At 33.5% G+C, this 26,894-nt stretch overlaps 1 protein-coding gene across 39 annotated transcripts in view; it reads left to right on the forward strand.

Annotated features, from left to right (window-relative positions):
• CLASP2 (cytoplasmic linker associated protein 2) overlaps positions 1 to 26,894 on the forward strand; it is a 196,918-nt gene that overhangs the window by 112,783 nt on the left and 57,241 nt on the right. For 12 of the 39 annotated variants that reach the window (XM_079114217.1, XM_079114191.1, XM_079114185.1 and 9 more), the window contains 9 exons: positions 404 to 421; positions 2,394 to 2,495; positions 8,349 to 8,519; positions 11,345 to 11,452; positions 16,245 to 16,307; positions 17,226 to 17,332; positions 19,165 to 19,188; positions 20,536 to 20,780; positions 23,389 to 23,452. In XM_079114217.1, coding sequence (XP_078970343.1) covers positions 404 to 421; positions 2,394 to 2,495; positions 8,349 to 8,519; positions 11,345 to 11,452; positions 16,245 to 16,307; positions 17,226 to 17,332; positions 19,165 to 19,188; positions 20,536 to 20,780; positions 23,389 to 23,452 — 902 coding nt within the window. The remainder of the gene's footprint in view (positions 1 to 403; positions 422 to 2,393; positions 2,496 to 8,348; positions 8,520 to 11,344; positions 11,453 to 16,244; positions 16,308 to 17,225; positions 17,333 to 19,164; positions 19,189 to 20,535; positions 20,781 to 23,388; positions 23,453 to 26,894) is intronic. The other 27 variants (XM_079114207.1, XM_079114188.1, XM_079114219.1 and 24 more) reach the window with 5 other exon arrangements.

Consider the following 26,894-nt stretch of genomic DNA (forward strand, 5'->3'; position numbering starts at 1 on the left):
GGGGAAAAGGATCTGCAGGGAAGAACAATCCAAGTAGGCCATGCCCCAGTGACCCATGTCCTCTAACCATGCCCCACATGCATACAGTTACCACAAAGTGACTCTTTTATCCTGAAAGGATGCTAGTATTGTCAAATTCATTTTCTTTTTCTATTGAGATTGTACTGTGAGTTTTGGGGTTATTGTATTGACATGGTATATTACTGTTTTTTTTTTTTACATCAAATACCTTTTTCAAAGCTCATGCTAATGCAGACACATTCAGAGGTAAAATGATTAAATTATCAGAACTCGATTAAGTTATTTTTTTGTCTTCACCTTTTTTTTTTAGTCTTGGGTGGGAGGTGTGAGGTAGCCGCATTGACAGTATTTGTTGAAATATTGTTTTATTTCTCTTATTTAGGAACAGCATCTGAAGATGGTAAGAGCTATACATTTTGTTAGTAACAAATGCCTTTATATTAATATTTTCATTGTTAGGGATTAAATATTAAAACTAAAATTATAGGCTAATGTATTTGCAAATCGTTATAATTTACCAGCTGTAATAGCTTCTGCATTTGGTTGTGTTGGTTATTAGTGTGGATTTTTTTTTTTTTTTTTTTTTTTTAATTCTTCATCCTGCAGTTTTGCTTTGTACCTTGGATCATTTCTTGCTGGAAAACGTATTGCTTAACATGTTTAATAATATCTAGTATAGAGTTAGTACATAATTTTTTTTTCCTGGATTGATATTAAAATGCTTTTCTTTTGTATTTTGTTTTTTTAGTTTATTTCTACTTTGTGGAAGCATGCATCATTGCTTTGTCATTGGCATTTAAATGCTTTTAAATGCTTTTATCTAGTCCATTTTGAGATTTATCTTGTTTTGAATCAGAAACTGGGGACTTGGTCTGTGATTCAAATTGAATTTGATATTAAATTGCATATATTTTACTGAGTCAGTTCACCTTAAAAATAATATTTTATTTTAATTTATACAGAGTACCACAATTAAAAAATAAAAAAGGGTTGGGGATGTAGTTTAGTGGTAGAGCACACTGGTTCAATCCCTGGTACTGCTTTAAAAAAAAAAGTGGGATCTTTTAGTTTTACTTGTTAGTCAAAAGGACATTATATCCTACTCAAAATAGACTCTGTAAAAGCCTTTGAGGACTGAAGCATAGCTTATTAGGGCTCTTGAAGTTGTTAGAATGCTAGGACTCCACCAATTTTGCCTCTGTTTTATTCCCTTTTCTTATTCTCTTATTTTCTCTTGCTAATTTCTTAGTTTTTAAAAGTTATCCCTATTCTTTAGTGTGCTTCTTCCTAATTAATATAGCTATATCAGGCTAGCCAAATTCTTGTGTATTCCCTACAGATTTTACCTTTTAATTAAAAAGGATTCTGAGCCCTCTTTTTCATTATGTTTGATATTGGTTGCAGTGATAACTTGAGAACATCAAAATACTTGCTAGTGATATATTTTACCATCACCTTGTTTTTACTGATGGCAGCACTTGGATAAATGTATTTCCTTCAGTTCAAGAGCTCTGAGAAATAGTGTGAGGATATTTTGTAGAGGGGGATAAGGCAAAGATAGAGGAGAAAAGAATGCAGCTGGGAGGGAGAAAAGAAATATATTTTAAAATGTGCCAATCCTTATGTGATATGTAGTTCCTCAAATCATTTTCTAAGTGAAATTGGTTAGAGAAAGCATTGAACATATCCATATACATGTGTTGTAACCTGATACATAAAAGATTAAATATTTTTCCAATAATATCTCTTCCTGCAAACTCCTTTAGAAGTCCATTTTCAGTCAAAAGGGTTATTGTTTCTAAGATAGCCTGATATTTTAAACTATGGAGTGAATTAGAGAATAATCTAAATTTCCTAGAAACTGAAATTTTAGAATTAAAACTACCAATTAAGAAACAAGTGGCATGCCTATAGTAATTATCTCAGTTATAACTATTAAACTAAAAATATCCAACTTTTAAGAATGAAAGCTTTTTGAAAGCTTTCTAGTTTGTGTTCTTAACTTCTAAGGAAAGTTAACATAGAGTACAACACATAAAAAACAGTATGAAGATGTGTATGAGGCATGCACCTGTAGTCCAGCTACCCAGGAGACTGAGGTAGGAAGATCACTGGAATCCAGGAGTTCAAAACTAGCCTGGGTTACCTAGCAAGACCCCATCTCAAAAAAGAAAGCAAAGCAAAACAGCAACAATAAACAAAAACCCAGTATGAATTTTTAAAAATGTAAGAGAAATATAACCTGTGATAGTTACATTATTATAGGATTTAATAATTCTTGAAAATAGTGAGGTTTTTTTCCCCTTAACATTATACTATTTCTGTATTCTTTTAGAAAAATGTTTTAATGATATAAATATTTTATTCCTCAGGCCGAGTGAGGGCAAAGCTTTCAGCACCACTTGCTGGCATGGGAAATGCCAAGACAGATTCTAGAGGAAGAAGTCGAACAAAAATGGTGTCTCAGTCACAGCGTAAGTAGTGTTTATCAGGCCTCCTCTATTTGCCAGTGTTAGGATAAGTGTGTTGCTTGTATATTACTGTATTAGGAGATTGACCAGTGGATAAAGACAAAGCTGATTTCAAAAAAGACAAGCCACATACTGAGTTCTTGTTCTGTACTTTAGGTTCATCATCACCTGACAAAAATGAAGGTATTTTTTTTCAATGTTTTGGGTCAGTTGTTGTGCATGTTTTGGAATATTTTGAGTGGGTGTTGTCTTGTCTTTGTGTTATTAGGGCTGCATCATTGATATCTGCCACTTACAAAGAAAAACTTCATCTGCTATACAAACGTTTGCATGGAAGTATCTTAAATAGCACAAATTCTTAGCATTAAGGTTTTTACATTCTACTCAGAAACTTGCAAGTGTGGAAAACATACTTGCCATATATTAAAGTAAAAATCTGGTTGCTTCTGGCTATTGCCATTCAAAGGCAGATAAGTGTTATCTTCTTACTCTCCCCAAATCTACCATAATATTGTTTTTTTGTTGGGAGTGCAGTTAGCAGTTTTGGTAGGTATAGACTGATTTATAGTGAGGATAAATAAACTGAAATGACTGATTCTGTTGTGTTCTTGTTAAATTAAAGATTTATGTTTCTGTTGTTTCATCAAAAGCTGAATTCCTAGCAAAGACATTTACTGAAAGCACTCTTTTAAGGTCAAGGTACAATAAATGATCTCTTTTTATGTGTTCCAGAATAATAACACATACATTTATGGCATTATTAATTCAAAGTAATTTGTTCCCATTTCTTCTTTGCCAAGAGATTTTCATTAGCATTAAACTCTAAGGAAATTAATTATGAGGATTATTCTGTATGCCTGGCTATTTTGGAAAGAGATTTAGCTGTCTTCTATTGTTATTTAGATATTTATTAGTATTTGGATATCCTATTTGTTTTTATAACCTGATACCTGGATCTTAGAGTTGGGAAAGGCCAAGGCTCGGAGGGAACAGGGCGGTGATTACCCAACTGTGCCTGACAGATTCTCCTCTTTCCAGAGTAAGAATATCCAGACAGAATAACAATGGGAGCACTCAACAGGAGTTCTAAACATAAGCAGAAATACTCAGTACAGTTGTTTTTCAAACTGAAGATTATTTACAAATTAAAAAAAAAAGGATAGATGTCCTCTAGACAAGGACTTTCTTCTCAACTAAGTCAAGAATAGATCATATTCTACTATTGGGTCATATTCTTCCCTGATTCTGTGTATTTTTGGAGTGATATTTAGAGTACATTAGTCTTTAGTGGTGTAGCATAGTAGTAGTTGGAGCCTCACTCCTCCATTTATGCTGCCCAGAGCAGCATTAGCATCACATGGGAGCTACTTAGAAATGAAGAATTTTATGTAACATCACATTATTACCAAATCTGATTTTCAGTAAGATCACCAAGTGATTTGTGTCATAGTGGAGTTTAAGAAGTACTTGTTTAGATCATGAATTTGAAACCATACTGCCCAGGTTCGAATGTTGGTTCTTCTGGGTCAAAGTTTACCGTATTTGTATATACTCACTTGTAAAATGAAGAGATTAGTAGTGTCTTCTTCATAGGGTTGCCATGAAGATAAAATGATGTAGTATATTTAATACACTTAAAACAATGCCTGGCCCAGAGTAAGCCCTGTGTATATAAATTTTTCCTCATTATTATTAATCAAATGTCTACTGAATTTTATACCACTATTGTGTATTTCTATACTTTGTTATTCTTATTGCCTTCAGGAAAATGAAATAAGTATTGGTAAAGATAAGAAGTTTAATGTATAAAGAAAAATAAAAACCAGAGACTGTCCATGTCCAGAATCTAAGGATAAAACGTGTGAGATATTAGTTATCTTTTTTGGTACTGGGTATTGAACCCAGGTACTCTCAACCACTGAGCCACATCCCCAATCCTTTTTTATGTTTTATTTAGAGACAGGGTCTTGCCCAGTTGCTTAGGGTCTTGCTAAATTGTTGAGGCTGGCTTTGAACACATAATCCTCCTGCCTCAGCCTCCCAAGCTGCTGGGGTTACAGGTGTGTGCCACCTCACCCAGCTTTATTAGTTGTCTTTTAAAACTACTAAGGCTGACTTCAGAGTAAAAGATTTCAATGTGGTTTTTTTGTTGTTGTTTTTGTTTGTTTTTCTTCTTTTTATGTTACTTGAAGGACCTGCTTTTTAGGTCATTATAACTTCAAACCACTTCAAGAGAGAATAGAATAATTTTTGTGCATTTGTTTTTTACTTTGAAATCCAATCTTTAATACTCCACATCCTTTCCTGAAATGTGAAAACACAGTGATTAGCTAGCCCAAGCAGGATATTAAGATCAAGAAGTCACTTAGATTGTAAATCATGTTGGGGAGTTTTTGTTTGTTTGCTTGCTTATTTATTTGAATGATTATATGTTCCATTCCAAAGTCTTTCGTATAGATACATAATTTGTATGCAAGTTTCTTTACAACATATCTACATGGAAATATTACTGTGATCTTCATCTTTACTTTGTTGTAAAGTAATTCATTAGGGTTTGCATGGTCTTCCATGTTTTTGTGTCCTCATTTAGAAAAATCTCTTGGATCAAAGCAGGTGTCTACAGATGGCTAATCAAAGTAAATGAAAGCAGACCCAGTGGAGAGACTTCTAGATTTATATTTATGAAGGAATTGTGTTCTTTCTTAGTTGGTAGCGACTGGTTGTGTACAGATGATTGTACAGCCTGTCAGAAACTGTCTCCCCTCCTCTCACCTCTTGTTTTTTTTCTGTGAATATTAATAAAGATGCAATTTGTAGCTTTTTCATCTAATTTTTCTTCAGCTATACAATGTTGTAGTTATTCCTTACATCTAGTTTTAAATTAAATGTTTAAACAATAAAAACTTAAACATTTAATTATTAAATTTTGAACTGCCAGTAATAGAAGAGCTGAAGAATTTACATTTATCTTTGCAGCTTCATTTCATCTGCTTTGTACATGAGTGTCTGATTTCTGTTTATCCGCTATAAAACTACTAAATGTACGGTTTTGTTAAAGACATCTGTGCTTTGGGAGTTTTTAAAGTGTTTTTTGTTTGTTGGTTGGTTTTTTGTTTTTGCTTTAGGGAATTTTTTTTCCCTGAGAACTGACTAAAGCTTTCTTATTTTCATCCGCCATCCATTTAAAAACTGCTTCTTCCCTCTTCATGGATTATTATAACCCTTACCCTAATTCTGCCTTTATACTTGTTCAGGATCACAATCTGCTAATACCATTGGTGGTAAGAATCTATAGACTTTATGTATGCATCTATTGTTTGATCACCTATTTTCATTACCAAAAATGGGTTCTATTCAGCAGAAATTCTTAACATTTAATATACCATCATTCTATACTCATATTGGGGTAAAAATTACTAGTCATGATTTTTCTTTGACCTGTCTTTATTATATTACCAAACCCTGCATTTTAAAAATTATCCAAGTTGACCCTATATAAACATTCAGAAGAAAAGGAGCTTTAGTGATCCTTTGAAATGCCATAAAAAGTATAAAATGGTAACTTGTAGGAAGCACAAGAAAAAACTGTATTTAATTTCAAATTTTGCCATTAGTGTGTTTTCTGTTTAACATGCTGTTCCCTGGTTACATCATGCCCTTTTTCCTTAGCTCTGTGGTTTTCTAAAGGAAGTAATTAACCTTGGTGGCTCTTTGTTAGGGAAAGAGCCTTGGTATTTTCTTCTAAACATCAACACTTCCAAATGAGTCATAGGCACTGGAATTATCATAATCTTAGTGGATACCAGAGTGGTAGTAGAAAACAAAGGGTAGTGATTGAACAGTGCTGCTTCATTTCTTAGGAGATGGAATGAATGAATTTAAATATTAGAGAGTGAGTTTGCATAACTTTAATAAATTCAATAATCTAGAATAGAAAGAGCAGTTACTCTGCTCCTAAACTGCATGTTTCCTATCTGCTGAATAGACCCAGATTTCAAAAAATTCTCCAGTTTCTCCTACCAACACCTTTACCTCCACAAATTTATATTGGTTTTAATAGAATACCATATTGTATGTGCTCAGTTCATTATTTATACCTTTTATACTATTGCGAGTTTTCCCATAAAGTACTCCATTAGCCTCTCTTGCATTGTGAGTTTGTGGCATGTTGAGTGTTTGGATGTTTTGGTGTGTATGTTTAGTTTAGATACTGCATGGAGAAAACAGGTGCCTTATAACTATCCTTAAGGTTACAACTGAAAGAAACCGGATTTGAAGATTCTTCACCTGAATCATCGTGAAGCATTCAAATAAGTGGTCATTTTAAAGTAGACTTGGATAATTTCCCTGATATATTTAGAATTCCTTCTACTCAAATAGTAAATTATTAAATTCATGGAAAAGCAGCTTCATTTTACAATATCTCAATCACTAGTAGAAGATAAGTTTTACTTTGCTGATGAAGAATTAAGGAGTATAAATTTTATTCAGCAAGACCTTGCCAAGAAAAGAAATAGCAAGGGTCATAAATCAGCAGCTCATGGACCACATCAAGCCTCTTTCATTTGTGTATTGTTTGACCTGTACAACATGACCAAAATCAGGAAATTCTAAAAAATTGAAGGACCTAGTCAGTATCACCTCAAGACAAAGCTGGCTAGAACTAAAAAGTCACCTCTCCCTTAGGAAAGGACAAACACTGTCCTCTTGATCACAGTCCTCGTAGCACTCCCTACCCTGTATTCAGTGTTCCTCTTTTTGACATTCTCTGTTTGTCCCCATTGGCATTTGAATCTTTAATCTGCTCTGTGCAAATGAAGCATATTTGGGTAAGATTGTACAGCTTGAGTAATGACTCTCCTACTAGGTAGAAATGGTGCCCAGCAAAGGGAAAAGTTCACATCATCAAGATTTATTTAAGTGCAAGTTTAATTTCACCATAATGTTAATTTTTAGAATTTAGAATTAGATTTAATCTTGGAGTTATCTAGCCCATTTCTTGTTCATTGTAAACATAAAGTGCTTTCATTGACAAAGGAACTCATTCCCATAAAAGTTAACCCATGCATTTCTAATTTAAAACCATGTTTCTTAACATGCCCATGCCCAGTCTGTGACAAAATTTTTGTCTAGTACCCACTCTCTATCTCCCTGATCCCTTTTTTTAATATTTGTCCCATAGTCCTATTCTACCACCAGTACTTGTATATCCCAGAATATGGCCACTCAAAGAGCCCTTTGCTATTTGAAAGCAAATGGCAAAAACAAATTTTGTTTTTTCACTAGGCCCAAATTTGTCAATATTTAAATTTTTAATTTTATAAAATTTAAAAATATATACATAATATCAAAATAGATAACATTGCTATGTACTTGTTCAGAGGCATCTCAGGCAAACTATTTTAAGATAAGGCAAATTACCATTATATACTTAACAAAAATAATAGCAGTAATGGAATAATGGGTTTTTTTTCCTTTTAAATATATAACTTTTTCTCACAGAGCATATTAACCACATGAAATATATTTTCAGATACATGATGGTTTTGGAAATCTTTTTTACTCTTTGTGTTCTAAAAAATTATAATAGTATTATCATTATCAAATATAGTATCATATACTTCCCAAAACTGAAAATGTGTTTTAGGTGATTTAGTGTTCAGTGCTAGTTATATATGGTATACTTTTTTCTCCCAGGTTACAATTATGTATAAATCTTCCTCAGTCCATTTTCTTTGAACTTAGAACCTATCATACTATAATAGTTTTCTCAGATGTGTTTCTTGAATTTTTATCCTGTCAGCAAGTTCTCTTGGTATTCACATCTTAATATTTGTGTATGTGTTTGGTGTTTAGCTGGCAGCAGATCTGGGTCTCCAGGAAGAGTTTTGACCACAACAGCCCTCTCTACTGTGAGCTCTGGTGTTCAAAGAGTCCTGGTCAATTCAGCCTCCACACAGAAAAGAAGCAAGATACCAAGGAGCCAGGGCTGTAGCAGAGAGGCTAGTCCATCTAGGCTTTCAGTAGGTAAGATTCTCTATATGTGAGAACTACTTATCTTGTATTTCTTTCATATTTCATATTTTGGTAGCACTGAATACTTTAGGAAATAACTAGGCACTTATAAGTTAGAGGAAAACAACTTAAAAATTCAAGGAGAATTGAAGTAATATGTTATGAGTTGAATTTTTTTTAAAATATTTTTTAATTGTAGAGGGACAATACCTTTATTTTATTTATTTATTTTTATGTGGTGCTGAGGATCGAACCCAGGGCCTCACATGTGATAGACAAGCACTTTACTATTGAGCCACGACCCCAGTCTTGAGTTGAATTTTGATAATATAATTCATAGGAGCTTTGAAAAATATAGCTACTAATTGAAAGCAAAAGATTATTATAGATTAACATATTTGTCATATGTGTATATGTGCATAAGTAATGTAGGTGTATAAGCTGTATTGTAGGTCAGCCTCATTTAAATTCTAAAGCTTTTAATTTCTCTATCTGTTGATTAGGATACTTCCAATTTTAGATGAATTATAATTGGGGCAAGCTCAGAAAGGAAAAAGGAATTGCTTGGCTCTTTTAGCTGAAGTGTTGGGAGATTGTACAGCCCTCAGGGTTCATTGATCCAGGCCTTGATTGATTAACATTGCCTTTGTGGACCCAGAATCTCTGCATTTATATATTTTCCCTCCCTCCCTTCTATCCTTTCTGCTCTGTCAATGACTTTGTCCCTAGGATACCTGGTACTTAGTCTGTCATTTCCAAAGCAGAAATCCCCTCCTTACTCCAATTTTGTTTAATCATTTGTTCATCATTTTTAAGTATTTCCTAAATTACTTCTATAACTTCAAAGAATATTCTGCTGTTTCTGTTTTTTGTTTCATCAACTTCAACCAGTATCTCAGCTCCCATACCTTTCCCTTCACCTTCTGTTCTTTTAGTTATCAGCTTTTCCATCATTAAAGTTTACATATACATTCTCTTTTGCATTCACAAGTCAGTCTTACACACTTGCTCCCTAAATTGACTTTAAAAATTGAAAAACTGTAAAGAACATTTACTATGTTAGGGAGAAATAAAGTTGTTTGCTGCCAAGACACATAGTGTGCTATGGCCTCATTTCTTCCTGAATGAACTCTGAATGTTAAGTGTTAGAGACCCCTTGAAGAATGTTCCTGTGATGCAGAAATGAATTCTCTTTTCTTATATATAGTCCTGTCAGTTGCTTAAAATTATGCCACATTTTGGTTTTCTTTCTATTTGGAAAACAACTTTCCTGTATAACTTTTTCCAGAATTTTAAATTATATTTCTTTTTTAATAGTTCATAAAAGAATAATGTGCTTATCTCATATCCCTTGGTATTGCTGTCTTTTCAGTAATGCTATTGTATGGAGTTTCTTATTTTCTGGGGACATTCTTTTTAATATTCTGTGGATTGGTTGCAGTCTGCTTTATTGATCAGCTATCATCTTGAGAGTCTGATTTACTTCTTTCCTGGATTGAATGCACTCTTTCCTGGATCCTCTCCCCCACCGCCCACCCTTTAATTTACTCTTTTGCTTAGCCTCATTCACATTCTCAAATAAATAAATCACATGTAGAAAAGAGTGGGAGGCAGGGAAGAAGGAGGATATGCTGAGGAGTGTTATTGGCAAGACTGTATTGTTATATTATGTGCATGTACAGATATGTAACAACAAATCCCATCATTATATACAAGTATAATGCACCAATAAAAAATAGAAAAAAATTGTATGTAGAAATTAAGGTTTTTGAAGCCTTACTTGTTTGAGAATGTCTTCATTCAGTAGATGTCACAGATTTCTTTTAGGCCTACAGATTTTGAATTAATGTCTTTAACAGCACTTTTTACTAATGATGTGCTTGTTATTTGGCCCATAGCCTCTGGAGTTATCACATAGGCTAATTCACTTCTGTTTGTTTTCTAGATATTATTTTAAATTCTCTACTTCACTTTTAATCAGTTCTCACTCTTAGATTTTTTTTTTATTAGAGATTGACTCCAAGGGAGCTTTTACCACTGAACTGCTCTCCCAGTTCATTTTTATTTTTTATTTTGAGACAGGATCTAAATAAGTTTCTGAGAGTCTCACTAAGTAGCTGAGGCTGGCCTTGAATTTGCCATCCTCCTGCCTCAGCCTTCTGAATTGCTGGGTTTACAGGCCATCACACCCAGCCTCATTTCTAGATTTTCTGTTACTTGTGTATTTCTTTATTTGTGTTTTTTTGTTTAGGAGGAATGAGAAAAGGCATGGGAATTGCAAGCATTGGTGTATTTTTTCTTTAGTTTGCATCAAGAACTAAAGAATGGGGATTGTATTTTAGCTTAATATTTGGCATGTTAAAAAAAATAAATAAATAGGGTTTTGACCTAAGGTACCAAAAGTGATAGGAGTCTATAGTTAAGAGAAAAATTGTCTTATTGTGTATGTTATATGTAAGTCTCCTTTTTTACTTGCAGCCTTCTAATCCCCTACAGACTGAGTATAATCTAAGAAATTTAACTGTATTCCTAGTAATGTTTCATCAAGAGCAATATCTTTTTAACCTTTAAAAAACTTAAAAACTTTAAAAAACTTATGGGACTAGGACTGTAGCACAGTGGCAAAGCACTTGCCTCGCATGTGTGAGGCACTGGGTTTGATCCTCAGCACCACATAAAAATAAACAAAATAAAGACATGTTGTCCATCTATAACTACAAAAAAAATTTTCTTTAAAGTTATCGATCAGTTTCAAAAAAAAAATAAAACCAAAATTTAAAAATATGTTAAACTGTCTCCTGTTTTCTCCCTTGCCATGCCTGTTTTCTTTCTACCAGCTCGAAGCAGTCGTATTCCTCGACCAAGTGTGAGTCAAGGATGCAGCCGGGAAGCTAGTCGGGAGAGTAGTAGGGACACTAGTCCTGTTCGCTCTTTTCAGCCCCTCGGTAAGCATTTAGGCAGATGTGAGGTACATTGCCTTCTCTTTGTGTTACCACTATATGATGACCTCAGTATACTTGAAGTTTAGCGTTTTTCAATCTACTGTGTCTTTGCCCTTCTTTTCTGTCATTTTGAGGAACGAGTCAAAAGGAAATGGTATGTTTGGGAAATACCTTTGACCTTATGGACTTAACTTAAATGAAGAGGTCAGTCATTGCATAAACAAAAATGCTTTCATAAACAACTAACTAAGTAACATAGTTCTAAACCTCTAAGAGTTTTCTTAATAAATAAACCTACAGAATTTAAAGATGATATTTAAATAATCACAAGTGAAATGTGAACTGTTTGGTTTGATACATTTTATCCTTTTCTTGACTTTTTTCAACTTAGATCATTTAACATTGATTAGTAGAAAGAATGCTATAAAACAATATGCGAACAACTTATTATCAGTAGGAGGGACTAAATTTTTATAGTATTTTACAGTTTAATAGTCATTTCCTATTTATTAACCCATGTTCTGTCACTGGTATAAAACTTTTTTGTTCCTAAGAATAGAGGTGGTATCATAACCTTGATTATAATACTATACTTACCTCATTTATTAAAGTATTAAATATTTTTAAAAATTCTTTAGTATTTTTAGTAAAACCTGAGAGGCATAATTTTTTCATTGAGAATCTTTAGAATTTCTTCATGATCCTTTAGCTTTTTTTGTTTCGTTTTGTTTTGTTATTGTTGTTGTTGTCTTCCTTTTTTCTCATAGTTGGACTTGAACCCAGGGGCACTTTACCACTGAGCTATATTCCTAGCACACACACACACACACACACACTTTTTTTTTTTTTTTTTTTTTTTTTTAAGATAGGGTCTCACTAGGTTGCTGAGTACAGCCTCCAACTTGGGATCCTCCTGCCTCAGCCTCCTGAGTGGCTGGGTAACAGACATGTACTATGCACCTGGCAGTCCTTCAGCATTTTAACTGGTACTTTGTTTATATGTGACATTCCTATAACCATTTCACATTTTTTTTCCTTGACACATATAGTAAACTGTAGTACTAAGAAAGCTGCTCTTTAGAAGTTTGGAATGATTAAGTATAACACAGCTCTACCAGTTGTCTATTAGAATTTTTATTTCTTTAAATAGACATGTTAATATAGAATGTCTAATGATTAATTCCTAATTCTGTGGGTCCATTTGGCTATAATATACCCCTGAGCTGACCTGCACTGATCTGAGAAACTCCATTAGCTAGGGATATATAAGGAAATTCTCAACCTTTGTTCATGTTCTGGCATTAGGTACCAGAGAGTTTCTCACTTTCTCTTTCCCCTATAGGAAGGTGCCAAGATAGAAAGAAGTCTGCATCACTAAGGTCAAGTGGTTACTATTTTGCCAGAGATGTTTTTAGTTCATCTAAAATACTTAAGTCTATAGAATTTCTGTATATGCACTTGCAGGAAAATATGCACATACACACACACATATGTATCCTCATAGATATGTTCATAAAGAAATAAATCCTACATTCATATAAAATAAGCATGTCATGTTGAGAAGCCGAGAGAAGTAGTGCACATGTGATGGTTTAAGAACATATGCTTTAGGGTCATATGGTCCAGTTCTGTAATCATTCTATACCTGTGTGTCTTCATCTGTAAGATAAGGAAACTAGTAACACATACATCTTAGGATTCTTTAGCTCTATCAGTGAGAAAATACATGAAGGCTAGGGATGTAGCTCAGTGATAGAGCACTTACTGAGCATGTGTGAGGTCCTGGGTTCAGTCCCCAACCCTCCAGAAAGAGAAAATATATGAAAACAAAACAAAACAAAAATCCCTCAGGACCGGGCGTGGCACAGTGAGCATTTAATTGCCATGGTCATGTGGTCATCATTATTGCCATCTCTGCTGCTGCTGCTTCTCCCCCAACCAGGCTTTAACAGCAAGGATGTCACACGCCTGCATTTACATATTGCTAGTACAAAGAGAATTACTAGAAAACATATCAAAAAGAAACTAAAATGTTTCTGTACCTTTTTAAACCTGTGTATAGAGATTAGAGGAGATTTATAATCAACTACTAATCACTTAAAATGTAAGCAGTTAATGGGCCAGTTTTTTAAAAAAAAATTTTTTTTAGTTGCAGATGGACGCAATATCTTTATTTTATTTATTTATTTTGGTGCTGAGGATCAAACCCAGTGCCTCACGTGTGCTAGGCAAGGCTGTACCACTGAGCGACATCCCAGCCCAAAAAGCCAGTTTTAAAGAGAAATATTACCAATTCACTAATTTTCTAAATTCATTTCAAAGTTTCTATTTGACAGTTTAAATTTTATTATTAAGGGAAGTAGCTTTCTCATAAAACTTCTTTTTTAATATATTTTAGTTGTCAATGGACATTTTGTTTATGTATGTATGTATGTATTTATTTATTTATTTATTTATTTATTTATTTATTTATATGCGGTGCTGAAAATCGAACTCAATGACTCACACATCCTAGGCAAGCACTCTACCACTGAGCCACAACACCAGCCCTCGTAAAACTTCTTGTTGAGGGGCTGGGGAGAAAGCTCAGTCAGTAGAGTGCTTGCCTTGTAAGCACAAGGCCCTGGGTTCGATCCCTAGCACCCCCCAAAAAAAAAAAAAAAAAAAACTTGTTGAGGTAAAGATGATTAAACCTTTTAATCATGTAGTGTTATAAAAACTGATACTTTTTTCAATCCCTTGATCAATTTGCTGGAGTGGGTTTTTTAATGAGTCTTTTATTTACATAGGATTTTGCATAGCAGAGGTGTAAGGTTGTTAGCCCAGTGTGTTTCACAGGAGTGGAGAGTGGCATTTTCAGAGATTTCAGTTTTGTCCTCACCATTCCCATTTTCCGCTACATTTGCTTGCAAATTCCAGTTGTTACTATGTATCCTTACTTGGTGGAATCTTTTTGTCATCTTTGACTTAGAATATTGGTATTTAGCACATGAATACTGTAGCATGTTATGCATCTGCTTATATCACAAGGACAGGGTGAGTCCTGAAGCATTAGAAAGAAATCAGAGCTGAGCAAAATTGAAATTCTCTGAAACTTACGCCCTTCAGTTTTCATTTATTTCTGGAACTAAAATTTTAAAAAAGGCTTACTTTATGACAAACACATGCCTGGTGCCTCTTACTTTTTATCTCCAACCACAGGTAGCTACTGAGTCCTTACAGTTTTAAAAGATTTTCATCCGCTAGGCTTTTTCAGATTTGCTCAAGCCCTTTTCACCATTTTAAAAATTATTTCTTTTTTTAAAAATTGAAAATAGAAAAAGTATTTCCCTTAGGTAAAATTAAAACTGTGTACTAGTATAGTTTGTTAATAATACTTACTCATCACCTTTCAGGACTTGACTATTTTGAACAGCATTCTCTCTGTTTAAATCCTTCTTTGTCTCAAGTTTTTTGATTATTTTCCTTAAGGTTGTCCTTTAGCAAAGATTTATCTAGTAAAGTATTTTAACTGCTCTAATTAATATAGCTGAGGAAGACTTTTAAAATACAAGTAACATATTTGAATATTAAATCATATAATAATATATATTAAAATAGATTTTCCCTGGCAACTTATTTTTATATGTCAGAAAAATTGATTTTATGGTGTTATGAAAATTAGGATTTTAAGATCTAAAATGCAACATCTGACATTCAGATTCTAGAACAAGATATAGAGAGACATGTCACAAATTTTTAGGGTTTTTTGTTTAGATTATTGATACATTTGGTATTCAAATGTGCTTTGATATTTACATAATTACTGAATGTAAAATTTATATTTTGTGAGCCATTAATAAAAATGCTTATGGTAACAAAAATAAGGTATATTATCTTTTTAACAATGTGAAGGTAATATGTATACTCCTGTAGAGCAGAGGCCTTAAAAGAGTACAATTACTGAGGTTTATCACTTTCTAGTAGTCCCGTGTCGGTCATATAAATTAAGATTTTTCTGTGCTCTAATTTCCTCATCCGTCTTAATCTATTCAGGCTACTGTAATAAATACCACAGATTGGGAACTTACAAATGACAGAAATTTATTTCTCACGTTTAAGAGGCTAGGAAGTCCAAGATAGAGGCACTAGCAGATATGGTATCTGATTTGGTGTCCTGGTTGATACATGATTGTGGCTGTGTCCTCACATGTTAGAAGGAGCTAGCTACCTGACTCTCTGGAGTTTCCTTTATAACTACACTAATCCCAATCACGAAGCTTTCGCCTTGACCTTATTGCCTCCCAAAGGACCTTCCCACTACCTAATCCTTGGGATTAGGCTTTAAACATATGAGTCTGTGGAGGGTAACAAATATTTAGACCTATCAAATTGAATAGTAATAGCTGCTTCATTGAGTGCCAAGATTAAAGAAAGTAAAATTATTATTAATTACTAGTTACCATAGTGGTTTTTTTTTAACAACAGTGTTTGGTTTTTTTTTTGTTGTTGTTGTTGTTGTTTTGTTTGTTTGTTTTCATGCTTGTATTTTTGACATTTCCCTCCATTTGAATACCTGCTTTTTTTTCTTTTGTCTCCTGTAGGCCTATGTCTGTCCACTTAGGTGTAAGCTGTATTTGTGTGTCAGGGATGATCTTTCAGTGTTAATGTTCCATTGCCATATTTGGCGATATTCTGATCATTAACTATAAGAGTAACACCAGTGTTAACTAACTCTCCTTGCCTGACAGTAGTGCTGCCACTATTCCTTGTTTCTGTGGTAATAGATGAGGTTTGTATGGTCCTGTTATTCCAGCCTCCAGACACCATTCCAGATCTACTGGTGCCCTCTACGCCCCCGATGTGTATGGGGCCTCAGGTGAAGGATGAGTACCTTTTCACTATCATCTATGCATTCATTTCAGTTTTGTTCTTTACAGTTTTCACTGAATAATATTCATTTTTTAAAATTTGTTTTTATTTAAATTTTATTTGTTGGAAAATAAATCACTTGTATTTTCTTTCTTTTCCCCCAAGTAACTTTTTCCCCTTTAACCTTACTGAGCATTTCCCTCATTGGCAGATGGATGTTTTTCTTTTGTATAACCCGTTATGTCATTTTGAAATATAGAGTTGTTTTATGTTCTCACTTATGTACTCCATCTTTGTATATATGTTTAAAAAAAAAAAAACCAAAATGGTGGATGAAGTGTTTTAATTGTAAATGATGGTATTCAAAGCAGTTGAGGGGGAGAATTCATCTGTGGTTTGTTTTCTCAGAATGTTGGGCACATAGTAGCCACTTAACAGACATTGAATAATCTGTCTTAGTTATCGTAGAATAAAATTAACCTATCTTCAAGGATATATTATAATTGGAACTTTTCTTCCTAGTGAAATCCTGGTGTGGCTTCATTGATCTCCCTTTGTTCTGGTTTACTTTGTGGTTCACCTGTATGGAGAGATTTGCCTGAACTGACAGAGCTGGATGAATTGATTACAGGGCTATAGATATACAAGCCCTTAGTTTGCCAGCTGTGCTTTCTTCAATCTTGTCATAAAGAATAATACTACTGTTCTTGAAATTTGTTTTCCACTCATTATTAATAATTTTGTTTTTACCCTTTCATTTGACCAAAAACTCAGTGTGCCCAAAAGTACAATATTGCTTTTAAAATGCTTTGCCCCATTGGTTTTTTTGCCCCTACCCCACCCCCAGGGATCTTGAAGTTTTCCAACCTGATACTTTTATATTTATGACTTTCTCAAAATGGTTTTCCTTCTTTTGGTGAATTAGGTCCAGGTTATGGAATCAGCCAGTCAAGTCGACTATCATCTTCTGTCAGTGCCATGAGAGTCCTGAACACAGGTTCTGACGTGGAGGAGGCAGTAGCAGATGCCTTGGTACCCTGCTCCATTTCCTTGTCATTATAAATGTTGCCATTATGAAACAAATGTCTGAGTGAGCTAGTCCCCCTGTGTGGGAAAGGAGATGAAAAAATTCTTCTGGATTAAATCTAGGAAGATAAAATGTGAACAATGTAAAAAGCAGAGCAGTATAATTAATTCTTGAGCCTTATTATTACTGAGAATTTTAAGCCAGGGCCAATAGTACTGATTGGGTGTCAGGAACAAAATTTTGATGTCTTTAATATAGTAATGTGTTTTATGCACTGCAGTATACTGAATGTAAGGGCAGATAGATTAGTATGTAAGTATGGGTACTTAAGAGCGTGAAACTTCAAGGCTGGCTTAACCTTGAGTGCATATGGGTTGTTTTAGTTTGGAGTTGGATTTTTTATTTTTTGAGCTGAGAGAAAGTACAGTCTCAAAACAAAATTAAGGTCCTGGTTCTTTGTGCCTAATATAAGAAACAGGTTTGAAAACATTCTACAGATTCTTAGTATTTTGTCAGAAGAGTACTGTACGTATATCACTACTGTTTTTCTCACTTAAATTATGAAAGAAGAGAGCAAGAGGGCTAGGGATATAGCTCAGTTGGTAGAGTGCTTGCCTCACAAGCACAAGGCCCTGGGTTCAATCCCCAGCACCACCAAAAAAAAAAAGAAAGAAATTATGAAAGAAGATTCTTTTGAAATGATGTGGATAATTTTGCTAATTTCCCAAGTCAATTCAGTATGATACTTCCTCTATCAAAATATAAATTATAGTATTAACCCTGTCTGTGAAGCTTTTACTCAGTTTTTGGTGGGAGAGAGTATTAGGGATTGAAACCTGGACTATGCAGATTTTTTTACCCAGAATTTACAAATGGTCTCACCTTTATTTTGAAGTAAACAAAAATTTATATATAAACAAATATATAAATATATATGGCCCCTAAAAATGTGGGTCACATCTTAACAAGTGTTGACACAATACAATTTTTGCAGTAGATTTGAAATACAAGTTTTTTAAAATGTTCATTAGTAATAGCTTTAATTTATTGGGCATCACTTTAACAGTCTGTGCTGAATTTTCCCTTTACCTCAGTCATTTGATTATTTTTTATAAATACATTTAATATAACTAAGGGCTTTGTTCTCTTGGGCCTGGGATATATTGATCAAATCTTTTTATGATGAAAATCAAATTTTTTTATGTTGAATGTTTAATCAGTTGGGTGTTTTTTAAGTTTACTATTTATTCCTTATCTCTATTTCATAAATCATATTTTCTAATTTTTTAATTGGATGATTTACTAGTTAAATTCTGCTTATCAATTTTATGAACCAACTGGGTTATTCTTGAACTATTGCTTGTAATACTAAGATGATAGGCTTGAATTATGGGAATATTTAACCATGAAGACTAAATATGAATCCTAGTAATGTGATTCTATTTTCATTATTTACATAGTGCACAGACACTCCAGTTGCTACTGTCAGTTTTTAAGAAAAAAAAAATTCCAACTTTAAGTGTAATTTGGACCCAGGAAAAATCAGAGAAATACAGTTAAGTTTGGGAATGGCAAACGAATGCAAATAGAAAGAATATTTGAGATTCTTTGGGAAAACTGGCTATGGGAATATTTTTGTAGCTTAGATTTTCTCTGTGAACTAAAGGACGTTGACAAGACTAAAGATATAGCCTGCTAGTAAGCAGTTCTTTTGTGTCTGTATGATAAAAAACAATGTTTCTGATCATGGGCATTATTAATGCCTTTTCACTGTGCCATTTAGCAAAATGTTCTTCATTATTTTCAATTTTTCTCTTTAAAAATCCACTGCTCTCAGCTCTTAGGAGACATACGGACTAAGGTATAAACATTGCTATTTTCTGACATCTTATGATACCGTAACTTTTTTCTTTGCTCCATCAATTTAACAGATGATGGTCATCTATAACAAATTAAAGTAGAAGTAATGAAATCCTTAGGCATACATCTGTTTTTCTGTGACTGTGATTATCAAGAAGGAGATACTGCTTGAATAGAATGTCTTGCGGGGTTACTAGTTTTTTCAGCCCACCTACTTTATACAAATGAGATGAGGTCATTTATACTGATTTCTATAATAAAACTGATCCTGGAGCCCAACATAGGAAACATCACAGTATTGCCCTTTTCTAAATTAGGTTGGTATCTCTAGGTTAATATGAGGTCAGTTAGTGTCAAATATCATTTTAAAGCTAATTTGATTTAAGCTTAAATTATATTTCTTATAGATTTTAGACTGTGGAGAACTTATAGCTACTTTGGAACTATTTTAAATTATTGCACTTAATATTTCATAGAAATATCTTCACCACTTACCAGCCCAAGTCCAAATATCAGATTGCATAGATTTGTTTCTGATTCTTCCAAGGAAATTTCAAATGAGCTATTCATTCTTCCTGATGTCATTTCTAATATGCAAGGTATAATTGCCAGTTACATATATTAAAATATAAACCTTAGAAGTAAAGAAATCAAAAGACTCCATACATGATTTCTCTTATTTATTGAAATAGTATGGATACATTGAGAAATATGTGGAGGGCCCTAAAGGATATTTCCTCCTAAAAATAATAGTGAGCAAAAACAGTTTCTCATCATATTTTTTTCTGTATTTTACTTTTCTAGGAGACATCAGGATTGGATACAAGGGATGGAAATGTGGCAAGGAAAGTGGTAGTGGAAGTAAAAGGAGAATAACAAAGAGAAGGTGTAGAGACAGGAAAAAATGGGATTTTGCATAGGGGAAATCAAACATTTTCTGATCCATTGTATCCTACTCTAAAAAGATCATATTTTCTTCTTACCAATTTGAATTTCTAGAATAGTTTCTATTAATTTCATTTTAGTAGTTCGTGGTTTTCCATGAAAAGGATATGGGAGGAAAACCCAAATTTTTTTAACAATTCTCACTTTACACATCTGAACTTCCATATGGTCTTATTCTGCTTCTACCACTTCCCATAGTTAAAGAATATTTCACTTTATGCTAACTTATAAAACATGTTTCCTAAACAAAAACTTAATTATTGGCATTTGTTTATTACAATATTTAGTAGCATGCTTTGCACTGATTTTAAGACCAAACTCAATCCTTTTGTGGTCAGTAAATATTATGAAATACCAATATATGTTTTTAATTACTGCTAATGAGATTCTTTATATGTAACAGAAAAAACCTGCTCGAAGAAGATATGAATCATATGGAATGCATTCAGATGATGATGCCAACAGTGATGCTTCTAGTGCTTGTTCAGAACGCTCCTACAGTTCTCGAAATGGTAGTATTCCTACTTATATGAGGCAGACAGAAGATGTGGCAGAAGTCCTCAATAGATGTGCTAGTTCCAATTGGTCAGAAAGGAAGGAAGGCCTTCTGGGACTGCAGAACTTATTAAAAAATCAGAGAACACTAAGGTGAGATGAGTTGTCTTAAAATAATTATTGTGTCAGGTTCAGACTTTTTATCTTTACTTTTTTTAAACAACAGTTTAAAGATACTAGTGTAGAAAGAGGTATCCTGTATTCAAAGGTTGCATAAGGGGCTGGGGAGATAGCTCAGTCAGTAGAGTGCTTGCCTTGTAAGCACATAGGCCCTGGGTTCGATCCCCAGCACCCAAAAAAAAAAAAAAAAAAAAAAAGGTTGCATAAAAGTGGTGTTGGAAACTAAAAAATTAGTCCTGGGGGGTGTAGATTTGTGGGCACTTGTCTAATCTATGTAAAACCCTGGGTTTGTTTGATCCCCAAAACTGCCAAAAGAAAAAGAATGAAAAAATAATAAACTATTTGTTAGTATATAATTATTAGTGTATAATAGTAAAGTTTACTGGTATATCAAAATTTATTCCTAATAAACTTTCAGTGAAAGGAAAGAATACTTGTGTTTATTCCAAAATGAAGATATATTCTTAGTGTTCATGGAAGTATGATTCTTTGTGTAATATGAGATAGAATGTAAAATAAAATTGGAGTGAATTTCTCTAAGGACAAAAGTTTATTTTGACTCTGGGATTTGGGGTTCTTTTCCTTTCCCACTGGATTTATCTTGCTCCCCCATCCCTCCCCATATCTTTCATTGTCTTTGTTCGTGTGATGTTTTAAACTTTCACAGTTGGCCCCTTTAAAAACCTATCTTAAGCTCAGTGGCTCAGGAAGCTGAGGCAGGCAGGTGCAAGTTCAAAGCCAGCCTCAGCAACTTTAGTGAAGCCCTAAGAAACTTAGCAAGACCGTGTCTCAAAATAAAAAATAAAAAAGGGCTGGAGATGTGGCTCATGGTTAAGTGCCTCTGGGTTCAATCCCTGGTATTTAAAACAAAACAAAACAAAACCTGTCTTCAGATAATATCATAGGTTCTGAGTATGGTAGAATATAGAGGGCTAAAAATGTTCAACATCTCTAGTAATAAGAGAAATGCAAATCAGAACCACCCTAAGATTCCATCTCACCCCGATTAGAATGGCGATTATCAAGAATACAAGCAACAACAGGTGTTGGCGAGGATGTGGGGAAAAAGGTACACTCATACATTGCTGGTGGGGCTGCAAATTAGTGCAGCCACTCTGGAAAGCAGTGTGGAGATTCCTTAGAAAACTTGGAATGGAATCACCATTTGACCCAGCTATCCCACTCGTTGGCCTATACCCAAAGGACTTAAAATCAGCATACTACAGAGATACAGCCACATCAATGTTCATAGCTGCTCAATTCACAATAGCCAGATTGTGGAACCAACCTAGATGTCCTTCAATTGATGAATGGATAAAGAAACTGTGGTATATATATATACAATGGAATATTACTCAGCCATAAAGAATGATAAAATTATGGCATTTGCAGGCAAATGGATGAAATTGGAGAATATCATGCTAAGTGAGATAAGCCAATCTCAAAAAGCCAAAAGACGAATGATATCGCTACTAAGTGGATAATGACACATAATGGGGGGAGAGAAGGGTTAGTGTTAGGGTTAGGGAGGGGGGGCAGGAATGGAGGAAGGAAGGACTGTATAGAAGGAAAAGAGGGGTGGGAGGGGTGGGGGAAGGGAAAAAATAACAGAATGAATCAAACAACATTACTCTATGTAAATTTATGATTACACAAATGGTATGCCTTTATGCCATGTACAGAGAAACAACATGTATCCCATTTGTTTACAATTAAAAAAAAAAAAAGAATATAGAGGGCTACTTTCTGACTTGATGCCTTTGAAATCAGGGTTTGATATATCTGTCGTGTATTTAGTTTAGGAAGTATTAGACCTGTATGATTTTAAATAAATATTTACGTATTACCAAATGTAACTATATCCAGTCTCATGCCTCACTGAAGTAAATCATCATAATATTATTCTCAGACCCATCGAGATTAGTTTAATATTAGGTTCACTGTCATTTTAAGTAGTAAAAGAGTAAGCAGAGGGGACTGGGGTTGTGGCTTAGTGGTAGAGCACTTGCCTAGCACATGTGAGGCACTAGGTTCGATCCTCAGCACCACATAAAAATAAATAAATAGGGCTGGGGAAATAGCTTAGTTGGTAGAGTGCTTGCCTTACAAGCACAAAGCCCTGGGTTCGATCCCCAACACCGCAAAAAAATAAATAAATAAAAATAAATAAATAAATAAAATAAAGGTATTGTGTCCATCTACAACTAAGAAATATTTAATAACAAAAGAATTTTATTAAAAAAAGAGAGAAAGTAAGCAGAGTTTAGAAAGATTTTAGCCCTTAAGTAACTAAAATCATTTATTAGGAATATCACATGTATTTTCCCTGTCATGATATGAAATACATTTGTACTTCTTTTCATAACTTCCAACTTAAAACTAGCGTAGGTTATAGCAAAATGCCAAATTTGATAACTTTGTATTTAGCCCCAACTTGTAAATCCCACAAATTTCAAATTTTTGATAGCTATTTCCCTTAACCTTTTTGTTGTTCTTAAGAAATTTAATTATATGGAAGGTTACTTTAAGATGATTTCATTTTATGAAGAGATATTCATTATCCATTTTATTAATTTTGCAGTCGAGTTGAACTGAAAAGATTATGTGAAATTTTTACAAGAATGTTTGCTGATCCTCATGGCAAGGTATGTTTTAATATTTAAGATTATTTACTCATATATACCCCCAAAAGAAGTAAAATAGTAGAAAACTGTAACCATTTTTGTTTTATCATTACCCCAAAATGGTAGTGATTTTTTAAACATAATTAAGTGTTTGATATCATACATAATTTAAAAATTGCTCTTTGGTAACCGTTTGCACTTCTCCAAAGAGATTGTCTGAGAGTAAGATAATAATTTAGCCAGGGTGAGTATATTTTGTACTACTAAGAATATTTCAGTATTTGTAAAGAATGTGATTGGGGTAAGTTTAAGAAAGTTTCTGATAGTTCATTTGATTTTCTTCTATGATTATTAAAACCATAATTTAAACATTCTTTTCTTGAAAGAACAGTTTTATAAGAGAATTGCCATTAAATAATATAAAAGCATAAAATATGATTATAGTTAGTTTGATAGTAATATAAAAGTGAAACATTTTATACATTGAATAAAAATCATAATTTTCAGAACTTTGTTTACTTTTTAATGTTGATTTAAATGTATTTAAGTACTTAAGCATAATTGGCATGTGTACCATGAAATTTTGGTTTATCTTGATGAATAATACTATTATAAAAATGTGTTTACTTATTCTATTTCTAGAAAATGTGTTTGACTGTGGTAAACTTATGTTTATAAGTATCTTCCTTTAGGATGTCAAGTGTCTGCAGGTGTATTTCTAACCTTAATGACAGATGTACCAAGGAAATTATAAGAAAAATAGTAATGACTTCTACTTTATTGTTTTTTTCTAATTATCTTCACTTCATTTTTATATACATCATTTCATTTTGTTTTTATTTTGATATTTTCATTATTTGTGTCACTCCTTAAAGATATTAAAATCCCACTTTATACATGAACTAAAATCTAACTAAAGATTAAATCCAATTGTGTATATACTTATTTAAGTAAATTGCTTATACTTTAAAATAGTATTTTAAAAAGATTCTCCTTTGTCAGGGGTATTTTTATTTTATCTGAGGATAAAAGATCCCATTAAATAAAAATGAAGAGGCTGGGGAGATAGCTCAGTCGGTAGAGTGCTTGCCTTGTAAGCACAAAGCCCTGGGTTCGATCCCCAGCACCCCCCAAAAAAAAGAAAGAAAATACATTTAATAAGCAATTTGTTTACTAAAGTGTTTTAAAGTTTGTAATTTTCAAACAAACTGGATAATTCTACCATTTTATATTGATATTACCACCACTAATTATAGTTAGTAGGTCTTGCTTTAATCTAAAAATTTCTATAAATTCTAAATAAATTAACTTTTTAGTCATTGTAGTTGGCAATATAAGCCAAAAGAGAAGATAATTATCTGGATGAGCCTTTTTCCTTAAGGAATATTTTAATTAACTGTGTATTCAATTTTGAAAATTCAGGTAACTATCTTTAGTAAGTGACTTAATTTGTTGTTACTGGAAAGTATAAGACCAAGGCTGAATTTATTTATTTATTTATTTTTGACCATTTTTTTATGGTAATAATGCAAGTTAGTTGAATGCCAGTGTCTATGCAGTAATAGAGAAAAAAATTTTTTAAAAGATCAAATAGGAATGCTGTTTGACACTGGTAAAGGAACTGAACAGAACACAGATGTTGGCCTCCGTTAACAGTTGTTGGTTCTCCCTAGGGAGAACTAGCTATATACTTCTCCTTAGAACTGAATCAGAAAGGTGACTTTTGGTTTTTCTTCTTAGGGTTGTATAATAATATAAAATTCTTACTGGCCCATCTGGTTTTATTTGTATGTTTGTTTGGTATTTAGATTTTTTTAGTCAGTTCAATGAAGACAGATGTAATAGAAAAATTTTTGGTTTTGTTTAGTTTTTGTTTGGTGATTGTCCATCATTGACTCTGACAATTAAGTACCACCAATTCCATCTTCAGGATCCAACAACTTAAAAAACAAAATAAAACAACAACAATAGCAACAGAAAACCTTTCTTTTCTTTCCAAATGCATTGTTGTTCATTATCAGGGATCATTTGTTAATTTCTATAAATATTTGTGACTTTTCAGGCCATTATGGTCTCTGTCCCACAGCTATTTAAGTCTGCCATTTTAGCATGTCATTCCTAATAGACAATGTGTAGACACAGGAGCACAACTGGGTTGCCATAAAACTATTTATGAACATTGAAACTTGAATGTTCATATAATTTTCATGTGTCCCTAGTCTTGTTTTTTAAACCATTTAAAATTACAAAAATTATTCTTTGTTGGGAGAAATCCTAAGTCTTGGCTAGCAGCTGTGAATGTCTCAAGTGTGTAAGGAAAACCTTCACACATTCACCCGTCAAGAATACCTACAGAGAGGAGCATTCCACTCTGGTCACTTAGGAAAGGAAACAACTGTCCCCAAATTTACCTAGTGTTGCCAAGGGAACCTGTATAGGGGCCTGGTGGTTTGATCCTCCGTTGCACCTTGTGATTGGGTTAAAAGTCTATAAAATGTATGGTTTCTCCTGCAATACACAAGTTTGCAGGTTGCTCGCCACAAGCCTGCCTTTTTTTTTTTTTTTTTTTAAGAGGATAGTTAGGATTTATTAAGCAATTATGAAAGGGTGATACACTCATTTATAACTTTTACCAAAAGCTTACAATCTCTATGTATATTTTTTTCAAGTTCTCAAAGCTAGCTATTATGTGTGTGTATATAAAATGTATGTGTAGATGTCAAAGTATGGAAGTGTCACTATTCTGAGAACAATAATAGTAATAAAGTAATTATAAAGTCAACTTATAGTTCTGTATAATTATATCTTTATTAAAGTATTAAAATGGGGTTGGGAATGTAGCTCACTGGTAGAGCACTTGCCTAGCATCCACAAGGCCCTGGGTGTGATCCCCAGCACCACAAGCAGGGAAAAAGGTATTAAAACTTTCTATATACGTAAAGTTTACTAAAAATTAATTTTTTTTCTTATAACTAATACATAGTGACTATAGAAAATCTAGGAAATACACCAAGACAAGGAGGAGAAAATTAAAGTCACCAGTTATTTCGACACCTTGAGATGACTGGTGTTAATATCAGTGATGGATTTGACCCACACAAGCCTGCTTTTACCCAACTCCTGGGGTCTGCGTTATGACTCCGTCGGCTCTTACCTGCGCCTGAGCTAGCCTGGCACACCCTACAATTCTTAGCTTGAAGTTCATAATTCGCTGTCCCTATTCTTTATGATCCGCTCATTGTCATTGACACTAAAACAAGAAAAGATAAGTAGGAACCTGTACTCTTGCAGCTCATGCCCCTGGTTGAAGAGCAGGACTACTGAAGGGAAGTGGTAATACTGGCCCGATAGGTGAAAGCACACATCCCCACCTATTCCTGCAATCACCGCATCAGATCTGTGATTGTTGTTTGAGTGCTCAGTGCATCCTGATAGTTTTCCACCTTTCAGATTTTTCTTCTAT

Source organism: Sciurus vulgaris (assembly GCF_902686455.1).
Source record: "Sciurus vulgaris genome assembly, chromosome: 16".
NCBI classification, from domain to species: Eukaryota; Metazoa; Chordata; class Mammalia; order Rodentia; family Sciuridae; genus Sciurus; species Sciurus vulgaris.